This window comes from Mauremys mutica, chromosome 1 (assembly GCF_020497125.1).
Source record: "Mauremys mutica isolate MM-2020 ecotype Southern chromosome 1, ASM2049712v1, whole genome shotgun sequence".
In the NCBI taxonomy this organism is placed as follows: Eukaryota; Metazoa; Chordata; order Testudines; family Geoemydidae; genus Mauremys; species Mauremys mutica.
In genome coordinates, this window is record NC_059072.1 from 62098749 (window position 1) to 62117766 (window position 19018).

The 19018-nt window shown below is 42.6% G+C and overlaps 1 protein-coding gene across 3 annotated transcripts in view; it reads right to left on the reverse strand.

Annotated features, from left to right (window-relative positions):
• The window catches only part of PPM1H (protein phosphatase, Mg2+/Mn2+ dependent 1H), a 232889-nt gene that overhangs the window by 199451 nt on the left and 14420 nt on the right, over positions 1-19018 (reverse strand). The window contains exon 1 of one of the 3 annotated variants that reach the window (XM_045032956.1): positions 15658-16253. The exons of 1 other annotated variant lie outside the window; for it this stretch is intronic. In XM_045032956.1, the coding sequence (XP_044888891.1) occupies positions 15658-15899 (242 nt within the window). In that variant the 5' untranslated portion in view covers positions 15900-16253. Of the gene's footprint in view, positions 1-4584; positions 4767-15657; positions 16254-19018 lie in introns of those variants that run through there. One more of the 3 variants, XM_045032973.1, reaches the window with a different exon arrangement.

The following is a 19018-nucleotide window of genomic DNA, read 5'->3' on the forward strand; positions in this document are numbered from 1 at the left end:
ATATAGATTACTTCACATGATAAAATCCTAAAGTCTTTGGCTAATCTTGAAGCTAAATATTATTCAATTAATTTCCAAGTTAGTCAGTCCTTTTACACAAAGGGAAGTTTTCTGCAAGCTTCTACATCTTTTCTCTCTCTTGTTCATCACCTCATCCCTGCCTTCTGTAAACACAAACTGAAATTCAATCTCATGGGAAAGCACTGTAAATTGAAGCACAGGACTTGGAGCCAAAACACTCCCAGATTCTAATCCCAGCCCTGATACTGCTTCTGTGTGGCTTTGAGCAGGTGATAACCTGTCTCAGTTTCCCCATCTGTGAAATGGGGGATAAGATTTCTTTCCCTATCTCACAGGGGTATCATGAGCATTATTTAACCTTTGTAAAGCTCTTTATTATTACAGAATGGTAGCATCTAAAGACCCAGACCCTTGATTGTGAGAGGCACTACACACACACAATCAAATGACAATCCTTGCCATAAAGATCATAAGATAATGACTTCTAAATATTTTATTAATCAATTCTGCACACCAATGTTGCTTGCACACAGGAATACTGGCACAGTTTTTAAACCATTCCTCACCTTTGACTCTCAATCTCCCTTCATATCTCTGGTATGTTGGTTTACTACTCCCTTTAGCCCTTTATTGTGTCATGTTTCCACAAAAAGAAGCACATTTGCCTTTGATATGCAAACATATGGTTTCATACATGCTAATTAGCATAACTGTGAATAGTATGTGCATCAATGGAAAATATTTCCCCCATTTACTTTGTGTACCAGAAATTGCTAAATTTAATAGGGACAGATCTCAATAAAAATATTGCATTTTCCCTGAATAGGATTAACATACCACTGCACCAACAATAAATAGCAATAATTTAGTAGCAAATAGGATCCTATCAATGTACATAGCAACCTTTAGACCTACTAATATTTATGGAGCAATCACAGCCTGTGCATAAATTGTTTCTCATTCATGTTGAGTGTTTGGGAATTCCCTCTATTTCAAAGTTTTACACTTCTTGCATTTCCATTTAGAAAGCTGAAAAACAGAATAATGTACATTATGCTGAGTAACAATACTATGGCATACTGTGGGTTCCAAGGGTTCTTATTTCCCACTGTAGCTAATAGTGTATATTCAAGGCTGAATCAGCTGAATTTCAAAATAATTCACTCACCATACATAAAAGCACTTGGGCTATTTCATAACTTGTGAATTATAAATCAGAATTTTTTTAGACCAAATAAGGAACAGGATTATAGCTAATCATATTAGCCTAGAACTGCTTTTTTAAAAAAGTACTGAAGTTAGAGATATGAAACTTCCCACATTTTCACATGCCAGCTGCATTCTGTGAGACATTAGTTTATTAATAAGTAATAGAATTATCATCTTCAGACCTGGGATTTTAGGGGATTAGGGGGATGCTGAAATAATCCACCAAGAAGTACTTGTGGGCTCTGTGCTTTTAGTAAGGAGTAAAGAGGCCTTAAACAGACAATGAGGAGTAAATTGGAGGGAGACGCCATCTGAAAGAAGGTGCGTTTCAGCGTACATTTTGGAAAGGTTGTTCTGCAAAGGTATTTTAGGTAATGGATCTCAATTAAAGATTTTCTTGGGAGGAATGAAATTCAGCAGCCCATTGTTCAGAGCATTCTCCCAAATATATGAGCTGGAGGGAAAGAGCTGGCAAGAACCTGGCATTCACCAGATTCCGGCAGTCTTATATTTGGTACCATGGAACTTTACAGTGTTACAGAAACAGTTACTGCAGCCACTTAAAGAATTCCAAAGTCGCTCATCCATCTAACAGCTGTCACAAACTTTATGATTTAACTCATGATTATATGAACAGTGATCACTGGCATGATTTAACTTTGTGATCACTAGTTCTTAAGTTATAGAACTGTAAACGTCTGAATCCAAGGACATATTCCATACAAAGAACATTTATACAGTGACCCAGCTGCATTGTTAAATGCTCAAAATTTGAATTTTTTTTTTAATTTTATATAAATTTTAGCTCTGGGCAGAAACCAGACATGGAAAACTTCTGAAAGACAAAGGTTTCAAAAAGTTATGACAAATTGAAGACAGGGGGTTAGAACGGAAACTATTCTGAAACCTTATCTATAGCACTCAGTCCAACTGTAGTTTATTTAACCACTGCCTCCTCTTGCCACATACCACTTACAAATATCTAACTCAAGGAAAATAAAATTTAGCTTAAATAAAATTCTGGGTTGAGATCTTACACCAAATTTCAGTCCAAACGAAACATACCCCTGAAATATCAGCTGTGTAATGGTAGCACTGAGACCAGGCACCATTTTCATGCTATTTAAAAGTGTTCATAACCAATAATTTAGGGAACTTGGAAATTTTTACTTGATACATTGGTGCCTAAGGCCACGTACTGCTTAGAAACATGTGTTTAATTAGAGCACAGCTGACAAGAGCAGTTAGCATTCTCTGAATACCATCTCTTCCCAAAAATACATAAAAACTACTTTAAAAGGCCATGAACCATGTTTAAAAGGCCAAAACTTACAACAGACTTTGGACCAACAATAGAGGATGGCAGATTCAGATCTCAGTTATACTGGTGTAAAACCTTAGTAACTTCACTGAAACCAATGGAGTTACTAGGATTTGCTCCAACACGTAGCAGATCAGCAACAGACCCAATGTGCTCAAGGAGAAGACAGCGAGGTACCATAAAAACAAAGCGTACGACCAATATATGCAGATTGCGATATAAACATTTGAGAGAGAGAAGACGGGTGAGATAATATATTTTATTGGCCCAACTTCTCTTGGTGGAAGGTACAAGTGGGGACTCATGTGACTCAAGTCGTGACCCACATGGGCTCAGTCTGAGCGCCTGCAAAGAACTGCAGGACCATGGCCTGTACTGCTCATGGCAGTCCACTGACATATGGATGCATCGGAATAAAACACCAATTCTATAGAATTTACTTTTAAGTGTAACATCTGGTATGATTTGACTAAGAGTCAGAAGAGCTAGGTTCTATCACCAGTCACATTTCTTCTGTGACCTTAGTAAATTAATTTAGGTCAAAATTTGCAAAAATTGGTCCTCAGAGTTAGAACTAAAGGATTTAGGAGCATAACAGTCAAGGTCATTAACTACTGGAACTCTGTACCAATGGTTGTGGTGGCTTCTCCATCACTGGCAATTTTCAAATCAAGATCAGATGTTTTTCTAAACGATCTGTAAGACAAATCCAGCAATTTCCTGGAATATCTTTGGGAGATCTTACTATATTAAATGTAAGTACCATTTTGGGCCAGGGATTGTATGTAATTCCATGGGGGAGGATGGGGAGAGGACCCAAGCCCTTCAGGAACTCACAACAGAGGGAGAGATTCAGCAAATTCACTCAGGTTATAACATCTCCCGAGGGGTACCACCACCTGGAAAGATCTGCGTATTGTCAGGAACAAGGACTTGCAGTTGTACCTGCCCAGTCTCCAAGCAGCCCATGAGAACAACTGAGCCGCAGAACGGCCACCTGCTTGACCACTGATGGCTGAGGAAGTCAGCAGGCCTGTTCCTAAACCCAGCAGCAACTGATCTCTGGCTGCTCAGTGCACATGCCCTCAGCTATAATCTCTCCTGTACCTGCCCTGCTCCTAGCCTGGCTCCAGCCCTCATCCTGTCTCGTTCCCAGCCCTGCTTCTGTCCTGCCTAGTCCTCTCCAGCCCTGCTCTCCTGCATGGTTCCTGAGTCTGGCTCTCACCCTTGGCTCGGACTCCTGGTTCCTGACTCACTGTGACCTGTGCCCTTGCTCCAGCCACTAGGCCTGACTGCCCATGTCCCTGTGCCTGACAGTTTGAGCAGCCCATAAGGGACAAAAGCAGGCTCTGCTGCCAGGGTGTACCCCACATCCCCATGACAGAGTTAATGAAGCTCCTGCAGAGTCTATAAACTCAGGTTAGCACCCTGCAGGCACAGACTGCAGCCTCATGGGTAAACACTACACCACCGACTGTTCATGCCCCTCATAGAATCATAGAAATGAAGGGCTGGACGGGACTTTGAGAGGCCATCAAGTCCAGCCCCCTGCACTGTGACAGGGCCAAGTAAACATAGACCATCTTTGACAGATGTTTGTCCAACTTGTTTTTTAAAGTTTTAAAATGATAGGGACACCAACCACCTCCCTGGAAGCCTATTCCGGACCTTACCTACCCTAATAGTTAGAAAAGTTTTTCCTAATATCTAACCTTAACCTCCCTTGCTGCAGATTAAGCCCATTACTTCTTGTTCTACACTCAGGGCACATGGAGAACAGCTGGCCACCGGCCTCTTTATAACAGCCCTTAATATATTGGAAGACTTATCAGGTTGCCCCTCAGTCTTCTTTTCTCAAGACTAAACATGCCCACTTTTGTCAACCATGGGTTTTTTGAACCATCAGTGGCTCCTGTTCCCACCAACCCTGCCAGGAGAAGCACTGGCATGGGCCTTCTTGGCTTGAGAAGACTAGTCCTCTTCTGGGCCAGTTTGAGGAGCGTGCCTGTGCCATGTTGGTTGTTTTTGATTACCTGAACTGCATGCACACAGTCAAGGCCGCACTGCAGGTCCTGCGGCAGAGAGTCCAGAGGATAGCCAGCTATGCTGCAGACTTTCGGCACCTTGTGACGGACACTGAATGAAATGAGGCTGCTCAGTGCTACAACCTCTGGCTCAGCCTGAACGTGATGAACTGGTGAGGGCAGAACTCCCAGCCAGCCTGGACTCACTTCTTGACCTAAGTATTAAGATTCATAACCGGCCATCAGAACTGTGACCATAGGCACCATTGTATTCACACCTTACACACTACTGCAATGATTTTTGTACAAAATATGCATTGTGTGGTATCATTTGAAAACTAAAACCACACTGGTCAATAATATTTAAAATACATGTAACAATGCTGAATGAGAAATTATGGGTGCTCATTAATAGTGTGCTTTAAAATCTGTTTAAACCACGCATGTCATGGGGAGTTAATAAACAGATTTCCTCCAGACAAATCAAAGAGGCTGACACCTCAAACTAGGGGTAGCCCAAATTCAATGGGCTATTCATTTGTATCAGAGGCTGCAGCAGGAGAAATAATTTGCATAGTAGCAACGACCAGCATGGGAGGAAACAGCAAGGAGCTGTTGTTTTTTTCCCTGACATCGCAGCTCTTCTACTCAGAATAAACTAATGAACTTTATCTGGGGTACCCTTCAGAAGAATCAATTTCAAAGGTACATGGGACTATAAAGAGATGGGCAAAACAACCCCAAGTTTTCTTTCACCTAAGACGACAAATGAACCAAACACTTTGGACTTCGTGGGAGATCCTGACCAAGGGAATGGTCAGCCGTCTTGCTGGAAGGAGGTCTCGTAAGACTCTCAACAAAATTACAGTCTTGGTTCAAGGTAAGTCTTGGTCAGTAGAAAGCCCCTTTTCACTTTTATTTGCTTGTAACCATTTCTAACTTTTATCCCTTATCCGTGAACTCACTTAAAACCTCTCTCTTTTGTTAATACATTTGTTTTAAGCTAAATCAAATGTGTTTGAAGTGATTATTAACTCCAGTTAAAGCAATAAGCTACTGTGCTTTTGTCTCTTTAAACCAACAACAGACCTTATTACTTCTCTAAAGTGTTCCAGGAGAGTACTGGATATTTCAGGGCTAATGGTTTGGGGGAAGTTTGGGCGCAGATGGTTTTGGGGTCACTTGGCTAGTGTAACCAAGGCTGGTGGAGACCAGAGTGTAGCTGGAGTGTAACTCTGCTGGTGTCAGAGTTGCTGAACCAGGGCTGCCTAACTCACAGATACAGAAACACATGCTTGTGTGCTGGCTAGGAGAATCCAGACAGGGAGCTACAGCAGCAGAGCAGTTTAAGGGATGCAGGGTTAAAGGACAAGCAGTGACACAACCTCTCACTGCTCTGGGTTGCACCAGAAAGACAAACCCAGCCAAGCGGAACTATGACATCTGGGACAAGGAGCTGCTTGAAATTAAGGCAACTTTTGAGGAGTGGCATTGCCTTCTTGAAGAATCCCAATCCCCAGTTCAGATCCTTAATGGATCACAAAAATCTGGAGTATGGCCTGAAACCTAAACCAATGCCAGATCCCTTTTCTTTGCCCAATTTGATTTAGTTGTAACATATCAGCCACGTATGAGAAATGGGAAGACAGATGTCCTGTCCTGCAAGCATGTACTGGCCAAGTTACATTATGTGTGACACCATTTTCCACCCTACTTAAGCCATTCAAGTTTGTCTTTGGAACAGTGGACAGGAACCTAAATGTGCCTCATTCAATTCCTGCTGCCTCACGACACTTTTGCCACCCAGACCCTGGATGATGCGGGCACTCAACATGATTCAGAGTTTCAGTTACACTATGGAATTCTCCACCAGACACACTGCATTTATGTTTCAGACGGCCAGCCTAGACTCAAGGTTCTCAAACTATGTCATGATTCCTGGCTCACACGCCAATTCAGCCAAACTAAAACCAGGAACTTGGTTTTGAAAAATGTCCGGTGGCCATGAATAGTCATATGTTAGGAAATGCACTGACTCCTGAAACCTGTGCTCCTGGACCAAGAACCCTTGAGGAAGGGCGTTTGGTCTCCTTCAGCCCCTACTGACCCAGTCTCAGCCCTGGATTTCATATTAGAACAACCCCACTCTCTGTTGATCTCCTGAGCAAGACTGCACACATTATCCCCTCTTGCATGGTTCTCACCACTCTGGAAACTGCCTGCCTCTTTCTTGAGCACATCTTCCAGCAGGCATTGTGTTGAATCAAGGCCCACAGTGCATCTCCTGTTTCTGGTGAGAGCTCTTCAAACTCTTGGGGGTAGAACTCTTCACCTCCTCTACATATCATCCACAGACCAATGTGCAGATGGAGTAGGTAAACCAGATTCTGCAGAGGGACCTTAACGGCACAGGGACACACAGAAGGAACCAAAAAGCACAGATCATTTTGTATTGGTTCTTCCAAAGCAACAGTTATTGGAGGCTGCTATAAATATCTCAATGGTAAAATGGAGAATTAAAAATAAAACATATTGGGATCTGGGATCGTCCTCCACCAGAATATAATTCTTTTGAAGGAACATTGAGTCAAAGTTTGAGCCCAAAGCATTTGACAGTGTTTCTTATCCTGCAGATATGTCCACTGGAGTTAGTAAGAAACTGACGTTATCTCAGAGTGAAACTGGCAGACTGTTCTTTCTAAAGAACAGGGAAAGACAACAGAGTAACACAGTTTTGCACCAGATCTGCTCCATTCCTACCAATTATAGAGATGGTAATAGGGTGGCACTCCTCCTCCCAGATTGGTTATCAATGCCAGAGCTTCACGGAATTCAGCTAGTGAAGGAAGCCCCAGTGTGGAAAATAAGAATGAAAATTACAGTGAACTAGGAAACACATGCTAAACAACTGAAATGAGTTGCATTGGCTTCTCAGATGACAGTTCTTTTCTCTCTCCTTTAATTCCATGAAACCACAGGATCTCCTAGGATACAGTTCTTACTATAGTTCAGCAGTCCTGGAATGCTGCTCTAGACCTTCTCTCTCCAATCTAGACTTCACAACTTCATTCTGAATTTCATAAGTAGTCATAGCTCCAGCATTCCAGCTGTAGATAGGCAATTAACACAGTTCAGGGCTGCATTCCTATCTTGTTTCCTTCAGATCTGCATGCATTCACACTACACGATAATGAAAATGTTAAGACAAATGATTTACCTTACTCCCTTTAGTTCCAAAAATGACAAAAATTGTGCCGCAAAAGCCAAGTGCCCAAAGGCGTGGAAAGCACTGGTCTAAGCAGAGGGCTGAGAGCCAGGAACTCCTGAGACCCACTTCCAGTGCTCATACCCTTTGCAGGTCTCAACCTCTCTGCCTCAATTTCTTCACCGGTGAAATAGAAATATTAACCTACACACACCCTTCCCCAGATTGCTTTGAAAATAAATTAATATTTGCAAAGCACTTGGCAGATTAAAGGCATTACATAAATGTTAAGTCCTAGCTCTCATGGGAGGAGTGGAATTTCTAAAGCCCTTGTAAATGTGTCATTTCTGTAGTCTGTTTTGCAGGAGGGTGAAGGAATATGGGCTTGAAGAGAAGTTTAATATATTACATTACATAAGAAGACCACATACCCAGAGGATCTGAATTTTAAAGTAATTCATCAGGCCACACTTTAAATCTAGTGCTCTCAACTCAGGAAGGAAACCAAGAATTCATTGTTCTCTAGAATTTAAATCAAATACTGAAATTCAACTTTGTGCGTGTTCATCCCTGAGTAGAGAGAGGCCAGGAGAACAAGAGCAGGAGGCTTGTTTCAGAGTTCTTCTTTTACCATACGTACTTCTTACTGAAGTCATACAGAGCAGAATTAGCACAGCCTATAAGAAACCTGTTTACAGTGGGAACATGAGTCATGCTCCTAACTGACTACTGGAAACAGCAGCTCCCAGAAATGATAAACTACTTTTAATTCACATGAGCACAACTGCTGTGTTATTTCCGTTAACAGTGTGGTCGGAGGGTTAGAACAAGGGACTGGGAGTCAGGACTTATAGGTTCTATTCCAGGCTCTTCTATCAGCCATAGGCAAGTAAGAACCTCAGTGCCTCAGTTTACCCATTGGCATGGTTGAAATAATAGTACTTGCCTACCTCAGAGGGTTGTTACAAGGCTTAATGTAATGTTAAGATCCTAAGTATTATCATATGAAGGGTAATTCAAGTCATTCCTGTACAGCATGTCTCCACTATCTTGTCTCAGAAGTTAGAAACTTTGGGCTGGCACTTTCAGTCTTTATATTTTGATCTTTAGTCTTTCAAGCAATATTCTTGTACATCCAGCTTAAAGGCAATGAATCTGAGTAAGTAAAACAGTAAGAGAAAATTACTTGCAATGTTATCAGCTTAAGAAAAGAACCAGCACATCAAGAAAAAAAAAATCATATCCTGTTTTTCCTCCTTGTTTCCAATATATTATTGCTGTAACAACATGGCACTATAATGATGCTGAATAAGGCAACAGTTACACAATACTTCACCTAGAGCTCTACATCCATTATGGGTCAGTGATCACCACACCGGAGAGAAAATGTAATTGCTAGTGCAGGCCTGCAGTGCAGAAAAAAAGATAATATTGAAAGACATCTAAAGTGTAACATTATGAAAATAGCACGAAGACACTGGATATATGTGTTTCATCAAAAAAGAAGAGCACCGTTGGGATAAGAAGTCATCAATGTTTCAAAGTTATTAAGGAAATACACACACACAGCAAAAACCTTGCCCAACTATTCAAACAAACAGCAGAGATCAAAGCACAATTTAGAAAGGAGTTAAGGCAAAATTTGCTTTACGCATATGGTTATAGAACAGTTCAGTTCAGAACAGTATCAAATATAGCCATTGAATACTTTGAAGGGGCATCTACAGGAGTTTCTCAGAGAGATCGTAGGAAGGTGAGATACTGAGAAATGAGGAAATAAAAAGGCCAGACAAGACTGGCTGGGACCTTATCACTTAGACTCTTATTAATTTACAAAAGAAATTATAGCACTGAGTTTTGAGCTACAAGAAATACATATTAGCATTTAATCCAGTTGGAGTAGAACTAGAGCATTGTTTTACTGTCAAATCTGTTAAAGAATGATTTCTTAGTATGGGAAAGTGCCTGCTTATTTCCTGAATGAAATTCCTTCAGCACAGCTAGCTGGGCTATTCCCCAGTAAATCCAAGAAAAGTTTGCTAGCCCTAAATATATTCTGGGGTAAAAGAAAGTGGACTGACCTTTATCACTGTATTACAGGTTAGCCCCCAAACCCTAACCAGTACCAAGGCCCCCTACAAACACAAAACAGAAGAAACACCTCTGTCCTAAAGAGTTTCTGATCTACTTTAAGACAACAACGACTGAGTGTAAAACAAATGAAGGGAATGGAGGAGGAAGGATGAGAGTAAATGTGATAGGAACATGTAGTTATCCAGGTTAGCTATGTGCACAGCTAAGACACCACTGTCAATCAGTTATTTAGTTGAATCCTATAGTTTTAAAATTATAAAAAGTTATTTTAGTAGCCTTAGTTCATTAGTCTGTTTAGCAAGCGTGAAACAAGGCTGAAAGCAGAGTCAGCACACGTTCTCTTGAGAAGAGGGTGATGGGAAAGCAGTGTACATTGAAGAAACTGCTGTAAGAAAATAGGAATAACTTCACAGTGAGCTTCCCTCCTATTAACAGGATAATCTAAATAAGCAAAAGACCAACAGACAAGTTATGTATGGCAGAATGTAAAGCCATCAAGAGGACAGACCTAATGTCTCTTGAGAATGGCCCAACACTCAGGAAAACAGAAGGTACTTTGCAAAATGTCAGATGGCTAAATGTCAAATGGGAACTTTTCCATGCTCAAGCTGACCACTTCTCAAAAAAAAGAAAGAAGTATGTCAGGTAGAGAAGACCAAGTGTATTTAAAACAATTACTCTTTTTCATTAGAGGTACAGTACAGCTGGGAAAAAAGAAATTGTATCTTGAATTGTTGATAAAAATATATTAATCCTTGATGTAAAAATCAACAGAAGTCAGTGGTGTTATACGAAAGAAACATTGGCATAATGTTTATTCTAAAGTTACCAGTGCTTTAAGATAGTTTGATAGGGCTGTATGTATCAGATGAGTCAGAACATCTCTCATCATAAAGTAAAAAACCAAACAAACAAACGAAAAAAAACGAAAACACCACCACTGATTTGAGAGACAGTTTTTTTGATGCACAAAATTGCATGATTATAAGTTACCTTTGGAATAAAGGAAGTGTCTAGTTGAAAGAAATAACTGTCTTTTGTCATTCTAAAGAAAGGGTGGCTCTATTGTCAAAGTTTGATAGGTGTCAATTCTTCTGGCTGAAGTAACAGCTAGAAGGGAGGTTGTTTTCCAAGATGACAACTGTTCAGTGAATAAGCAAATAAGGAAACCTCAGCGAGTCCCTGCAGATCCCATACTAAGATACCAGGAAGAAACAATACTTATTCTTGAGGATTTTTTTTTTTTGCTCTACATAGTAGCCACATTATTGTACAATTCCACCTGAATGTGGAATGTACAGAATGATACCAGACTGCAAATCTCAGATTTTAAGAAAGGGTAGTTTATTAATCAAAATTAGAAACAAACTAGAATGTTGTCACTTAATTTTGCTGAGTTTAATAAATTGTTGTGTAGCAAATCCTTACAAATAAGTTCACTTGTGAACAAATTGTAACATTTCTGTAAAAGAAAACATCCTGAAATGCTAACATGGGAGATGCAAGAGAAAAGGGGAAAGAAGGATGGGCTGTTCCAAGGGATAACTCCAGACTTGGCAGCAAATACCATTTCATTATGGCAAGATATGGTGGGACCCAAGCAGTTACCATTATCACTTTAGTCACAAGATAGTGAGAGATCATGAAGATCCCATCTCTTTGGGAATCAATTATGGAAGAAATCATTGAAGTAAAGGCTTCCTTCATCTTTGTGACTGGAGACCTTATTTTGTCTGTGGTCCCAGTAGTCTGAGTTTAGCCAGTACTAAAATATATATATCTAAATAAAGATCTCTAGCCTATCAGAATAGATTCTAAATGCTGACTCAAATTTGTATGATGCCTTGAAGATGGATGCCAACAATAAAAGGACCTCTGGAGCCATAAGTAAACTGCCATGTCTGTTACAAACGTTATGTGAAACCTAAATTCTTCTACTTTCTGTAGAAGATCCTACTATCTGTAATAGGAAAATTGATTTCATCCCATGTACAGTAAGAGTGCATTTGCTTTCTTTACTCATGCCTAGATTTTCATAATTGTTGCTGATTTCTAGGTAGGGACTTGTTTATGCAAAGAGCTGACAAGATATTGAGGTAAAGAAGTTAGTAAAGGAATTCCAATATGGAAATTAATACATTGAGTTGATCACAGATAGATAATTCTGCTTCTAGAAGATGCACTTCAAAACACAATGGAAAAGGAGTTAAGAACAGTCTTTTCTAGCCTTGCCTCTTGAGCAAAAACTACAGAAGCAAGGACTAAGTCGCGTCCTCAAATATTATGTCATGAGTTACTGCACAGGGATAGCAGACTTCCCTCTGCTATCCCTTCAATTAAATTACTATGGGAGATATCTATAGAAAAGAAAACATTCCGTTACAGTACAAATGTTAAAAAGTAGTGTAGGAGGACTTAGTTCTTTACAATAAAGCAAATCAACTTTTTTTTAAAAATACATTCCACCTTCCTATCCCTTTTCCAGGCGATTTTAAATTTCTGCCATCTCTATTCTCCCCTTGATATATGGGCATAACACCCATTATCACCAAATTGTATGTTGAGCTGAGGGAAGAACAGGCCATTTTATATATATAAACACCAAATCCTGTCATGATTAAGCCACAAAAGTTGTTAGCCTCCACTCCCTGCAAAAAATAAATGTGAAGTTGGCAAACATGAAGAGTTTGCCATTGTTTTCCTTTGTAATACAACAATTCCCTGAACCCACATCCATTTTCTTTGCTCAGTAATGACTGTTTTTCCTGCTTTGCATTGGGAAGATGGTGCAATTTTGACATTTGCTTATTTCACCACAGCTTCTGTAAACAATATCTTGGTATTCTACTGTGAAACACAATTTCAAAAGTTTTAGAAATTCATTTCCGAGACAAACATTAGGGGAAAAAATTGCTAAGGAGACTATTTTCCCCTCTTTCTTCAGCAGTGGAAGAGCTCCCAATGGGCCCTATTCAACACCCATTGAAGTCAATAAATGTCTCCCAATGAGTTCAATGGGAGTTGGATCAGGTCTTAAAAGCTGTGCGAAACTAATGGATTGTCTCTTTTCACATAGCTACCAACAGGTCCTGCATGTTAACTGAACACCAAATAAATTTCACTTTTGCAGTGTTACCTTCATACAGGTAAGATGAAGACCTTCTTTTACTTATCACAACCACCATAAAGAAAATGGCTATCTGCAAACATTAATTCATATAAGGAATACAATGTCCCACTATGCTTTTGTTTTCTAGCATCACACTTTTCTTTCTTGAAAGACTCATTCCACATTAAAACTTTGTTGGACTCCCAGACATGTGATTAGTCCACTAACAACAATTTATTTCGTACTTCATTACTGACTTGCCATGTCCTTTAGTGAATCATTGGACCTCAGTTAGCCCCTTTGGTAAAGAATGATTGAGTTACAGATTATTTTAGGACCAGAACAATTTAAAGTTTTATAAACATTCAAACCTCACCCATTTTGATAGCTCACGGAGAAGTTGTTTGATGGTCCCTAAAATCATGAGGAAAAAGAAAATTTAAAAATCTCTAAATCCCATTTTACATTTTAGCACTTCCAATCATGTTAGAACAGATCATTTGTACCTTTTTATAGGGCTATATTTGCTCATTAAGGCCTTGCTCCTACTCCTAAAGTTGTCAGAGTTAGCCTTTAAAGGTAAAAGAAAAACTATGTCTATGTTACCACTTTTGTAAGTATAACTTATGTCACTCGGGAGTGTGGAAAAAAAAAAAACCACACCACCCCCCCTCGGATCAATATATGTTACACCAACAGAAATGCCAGTGTGGCCAGTACTATGTTGGCAGGACAGCTTCTCTTGCCAACAGTTACTGGCACTCGTTGGGGATGGTTTAATTATGTCGACGGGAGAGCTCTCTCCTGTCGGCATAGAGCGGCTACATAGGAGACCTTATAGCGGTGCAGCTCATCAGTACAGCTGTGCTGCTGTAAGCTCTCTAGTGTAGACACGGCATTGCATTAGGTCCTAGGAGACAGAGCCTCACAGAAAGGAAGATCTCTCTCTCCCAGCTCCTGGATTGTTTGTAGCTTCTGTAATTTATGCATTGCTATTGCCATGGTTGGCCTTACAGTTTGTAATCTCCAGACCTCAATCATGCTCCCACTGAAGCAAATGGTAAAACTAATAGTGAATTCAACGGGAGTCAAATCATGCAGCAGCACATAAGTCTCTCTGTAACTGGTTCCCTTGTTGAACAGTGGGATGGAGCCTCCGATCCAAGCAAGCTCTGTACTTTGTGTCCTGCTCTTGAAGAACTGGCCCTAAGAGGTCACTTGCCTTGATTGTGCTTAAGACTGGAACTGGCTACTGACCAGATACACAATTCCTTCCAAAATAAACAGCAACGATACAACTCAAGGCAATGAACTATGGGCACTGCAGTGAGCGGCCAGAACTATTCATTTCTCAGCTTGTCCATATCTTCACAGTATGTTTCCTTTCCATTCGTTTAGAGCTTGGGATCCTCAAGTCCCTCTTAAACATGGATCTTCAATACAATATTTTCAATAGGAAGTCTTGGCTCTTCAGTGCATCAGAGGGAGGATATTAGGCCAGCACAAAATGTACTTGAATGCAGCTAGCTCTAAAGGAAGCTTCACAAGAACTTGTCTCTTCACCATTCCTTGTTAATAAGCTTCTCCACAAACTACCTAAATCAAGTTTAGTGTCAGTGCATATTTTCATTCAAGTCAGCAATAAACACATAAAGCTGCTCAACTGATTTATTTCCCCACCGCAACCCAGTGCTGGTAGTCATTTTCAAAGAGTACAAAAGTCTCACTTTCATCAAATCCCCCCTTATCTGGGCATTCACAATACATTCGGTCACCAGCAATTATCACCAGGATTTAGAAGAGCAGTTTATCATTTTAATCCTTTGACTGAGGAAAATTAAGTATGTAGTACAGCTGTAAACATCAATTGTGATTGTGCAGGAGTCTGAGGTGCAGAAGATGAGCAGGGGGTGCAAGACCACCAGAGAACTACTGTAGTCTCCTTCATTCCACCTTCCTAGCCCAGCTCCCAGAGCCAATATGTTGGAGGAAGGAGGATGGAAATTTTTTAGAATGGGAGTGATCAATGACAAACACTGGTGTTACGCTCTGAGCTGCACAGGCCTGGGAAGGGATGTGTTAAATCCTAGTTCCCCATCCTCTCCAGCAACACAACCAGAGATAGCCACCTAACATAGCCCTCTCACTCAAACACGCTTATGCACCAATTTTGGATTAGCCAAAACTCGGTTATTAAATGTCTGTAAGAATTCCTGCCCCCGGCCGGCCTAAGGGGCAGCCCAGAGAGAAAAGCAGAACATTATTTTGCAAAACGGGGTTCACTTCAGGAAGGGAGAAAGCAGCCTGCCCTGTGAGAGGCTCCAAGCAAGAGACCTACTCAACTCAACACATGCACCACCCCCCGTAGCAGGGGCAGAAACCATCCCCGCTAGATGGGCACACTGGGGCCGGGGGAGGAGGGGTAAGAGGGTGTTACAAGAGACGCTGCCGGCCCCCAGGGGCCCTAGCCCCATGGCACGGGAAGAGAAGGGGGCAGGAGCGGTGAGGGGCTGATGTGCATTACCCTTGATGTGCCCGGATACTAACTAGCCTGCGTGCTCCGCTGCCCCCTACACCTCCCCGGAGCGCCGCCGATACCCGCCGCCAGCGGACACCCCTTGCCCGGGCTGGGGCTGGGGGGAGCCGAGCCGAGCCGGGAGGCTGCTGTACTCACTCGGCGTATCCCGTGGTCCAGGGCAGGCGCTTGGTCTCCTTGCTGAGGATGAGGATGGGCCGGGCGATGTGGTCGGCGGAGCACTCGACCTCGTCCGCAGACAGCCCCAGGAACTCGGGTCTCCCGTAGGGGAAGCGCAGGGGCAAGTCCGAGCCGCCGCCGCCGCCGTGCTCCGAGCCCGAGCTGCCAGCCATGATGCCGCCCATGAAATTGGCCACGGCGGACTTCACCCGAGTGAGCATGTTACCCCCGCCGGCCGGCCGCCCCCGCAGCACCCTCCAGGGCCAGCGCGCCGCGCCTCAGGCTGCCCCCGCCACACTTCCGCAATGGAGGAGCTGCATGGAGCGAGCGGCCAGGAAATCCACCAGCAGGGACGAGCGAGGAGCAGCGGCGGCTGCGGAGCGCCGGCTGCAGCAGCAGCAGGTTCCCCCTCCCAGTGCGAGGAGCGCTGAACTAAGCCCAGGAGCAGCGGCGGCGGCTGCGTCATGTGATTTACCCGGGCTGCTTCCTGCTCCTCCTGCTGCTGCTGCAAAAAAAAAAAACTCCTGGCACAGGCTTGGCAGGGGCAGCAGAGGGGTTGGGGCGGCAGCTCCCCCCTCCGGCAGCAGCAATGCAGGCGCCCTAGGTGCGCTGAGGGATGTTTTCAGGGGGGAGGAGTGGGTAGGATCGTGGGCAGGTTGGGGTAATCAGAAAGCTGGCAACAAAACAGGTGTGAATTCCCGCCCTGCCCGGAGGGATCTGGGAGCGCACCTTATGACATCAGTGATCCCCCTAAAGTCAGCTTGAATGAAGACATCAGAATGTGGCCCTGGCCAAAGTGATTATGTGAGTGGGGTTCCCTTTAAGCAAATAAAGAGCCCCGCAATTAAGGATTGCATGATGGAAACAGGGAAATCCTGAGGCAGCTGCTAACTCTGGGGGAGATTAAAAGGAAAAAATATTTCCTTATCATGGTAAAACAATACGTTCATTTTGGACACAAATTGCACTTTCCTTCTAACACTGCAATTTTATCTAACTCTGGGTTCAACTTTACAATCAATGCAGTGCAGCTAGTGTTGTGGGATATTTTATTTTTGAATCCTGTGATATTAAAATCCAGGATAAATCTAAAAGTCAAAGGTAGGAAGCTCAGAACTATCCTGACAAAAGGGATACCTTACAAAAGCCTTTGAAGGTCATATTTTAAAAGAATGTTTATTTACAGTATTAAAATTTAATTGTATGGATTGTTATTCTTCAAGGACTGGTGGCAGTTTGGTTCAGAACTGCTGGTGTCTGTTGGGTTACACCATTAGAAGAACCAACTTGTTAAAACGTGGATCATATATAGCATGTGCAGTTTAATATTGCCTACATTTGTATAAGGAAGTGGATTATATAATGATAAAGTTCTTCCTCCTTCCCTTATAAAGTTCACCACCGCACATTTTCCTGTTTAAAAATAAATAGATGGACAAAGAAAGTCAAAACTTAGTCATTAACTAAGATCCCAATCCTTCAGAATATTTACATAGGCAAGTAAATGTATGTATGTTTTACAGGACTGGGGTCTAAGACCTTATTTACCTGTAGGCTCTCTTGTCTTAATTTTAACAACAGGCCATGGTGAGTGTTGTAGATAGGAATGATAATTTCTAAACCCCAATAATTATGTCTGTTTCAGAGTCTTTATTTGGAGGCCTGAGGAATTTGAAGGATATTCAATAGTTTTTCATTTCAAAGTTGTTTATTTGAGACGTTAATTAAGCCCATTTAGCCAAAGGTAGATTAATGAAGGTAACACTAAGTATGTGATAAGGGCCCCATGGAATACAGAGCCCCCAAAACCAAGTATCCTATATACATGTTTGTTTGTTTAGTATGGTATGGAGCTAATACTTCACCATTTATATTCTAGGACCTACACATGCAAAACTATTTGAAATTAGCACCTCACAGGTTGATAGAAACATGTTGTAAACCTTCCAGTACTACTAATTGTGCATTTCAGGTTTTATCTCCCTGGTCAAGTTGCATGGGTCATCATTTTAAACAAAATGTGAAGAAAAAACAAAGCGCAATAGAGGCTTGTTAAAATTTAAATATCTCCACTGGGGTGTCACTACTGGCAAAAAAATTATCTAGGGTTGTCCATATTTGACAGGGGAAGACAAACCCAGGATGTCTGGGGTTCTGTTAAATGGCCTGTATTTTTTACTGTCTTAGTACAATTATCCCTCAGCCAGCCTCTTTCCAGCAGCAGATCACTCACTATCCTTTTCACTTGCCTGTTAAATGACCTGTAATTTTCACTAGATGAACATTGCAGCCCATGTTCCTCACTAACCTTTCCAAGAGCCCCTGAACATGCAGAATAGGAAGAGCAAGCACATGGAACCTTGTAGAACTCCACCCAAGTACCTGTGGGGAAGAAGAGCAATCTTGGATCTTTCTGTGAGCAGAACAAAGTCACTAAAGAGCAGCTTCATGCATTTCCAGTGTGGCATATCAACAGCACCTTATGATCAACAGTGTCAGAGGCAGCTGACATCTAATATCAGCCCAGATGTCATCTTCAGCCATTACCAGGAAGAGATCATCAGCCAATGCAACCACAATGCAGACTTTGTGCTGTACCCAGGTCTGGTGCAACCATTTAGGCGACCTAGGCAGTCACCTAGGGCGCTGGGATTTGGGGGGCGCCATTTTCTTTGGCAGCGACCGCAGTGGCCGGATCTTCGGCCACCCTGGTCGCCACTGGCATTTAGGCGGAGGGAGCTGGGCAGTGGAGCGCGGGGAGGGCTGCCTACAGCAAGTAAGGGGAGGGAGCGGCAAGCAGGGGAACTCCCCGCCCCAGCTCACCCCTGCCCCGCCTCCTCCCTGAGCACGCCGTGGCTGCTTCACTTCTCCCACCTCCCAGGCTTGCGGTGCCAATCAGCTTAGGTGCCGCAAGCCTGGAAGGCAGGAGAAGTGAAGCAGCCACGGCGTGCTCAGGGTGCTCGTGCGAGGAGCAGGGGGGTGCCTCAGGGCAGAGGGTGGGGAGCTGCCGCAAGGGGAGCACCTCAGGGCGGAGGGGGGAAGCTGCTGCGCGGGGGGGGTGCCTCAGGGTGGGGGCGCAGGGGGTGGCTGTACCCAGTTGGTTTCCAAATTCACAAGGATCAAGGAAATGGGAGGCCTGTAGATACCATAAGAGCTATTTCACCACAACCTTTTCAATAATCTTAACCATTGAGGAAAGATTAGATACAGGATGAAAATCATATTGTCAACACTAACATGATTTCTTGAACAAAATCTGTAATAATCAGGGCTGTGGAGCTGTGCTCTGGCTCCGCTCCAGCTCCAGGCAAAAACCCACAGCTCCACTGCTCCAGATGCT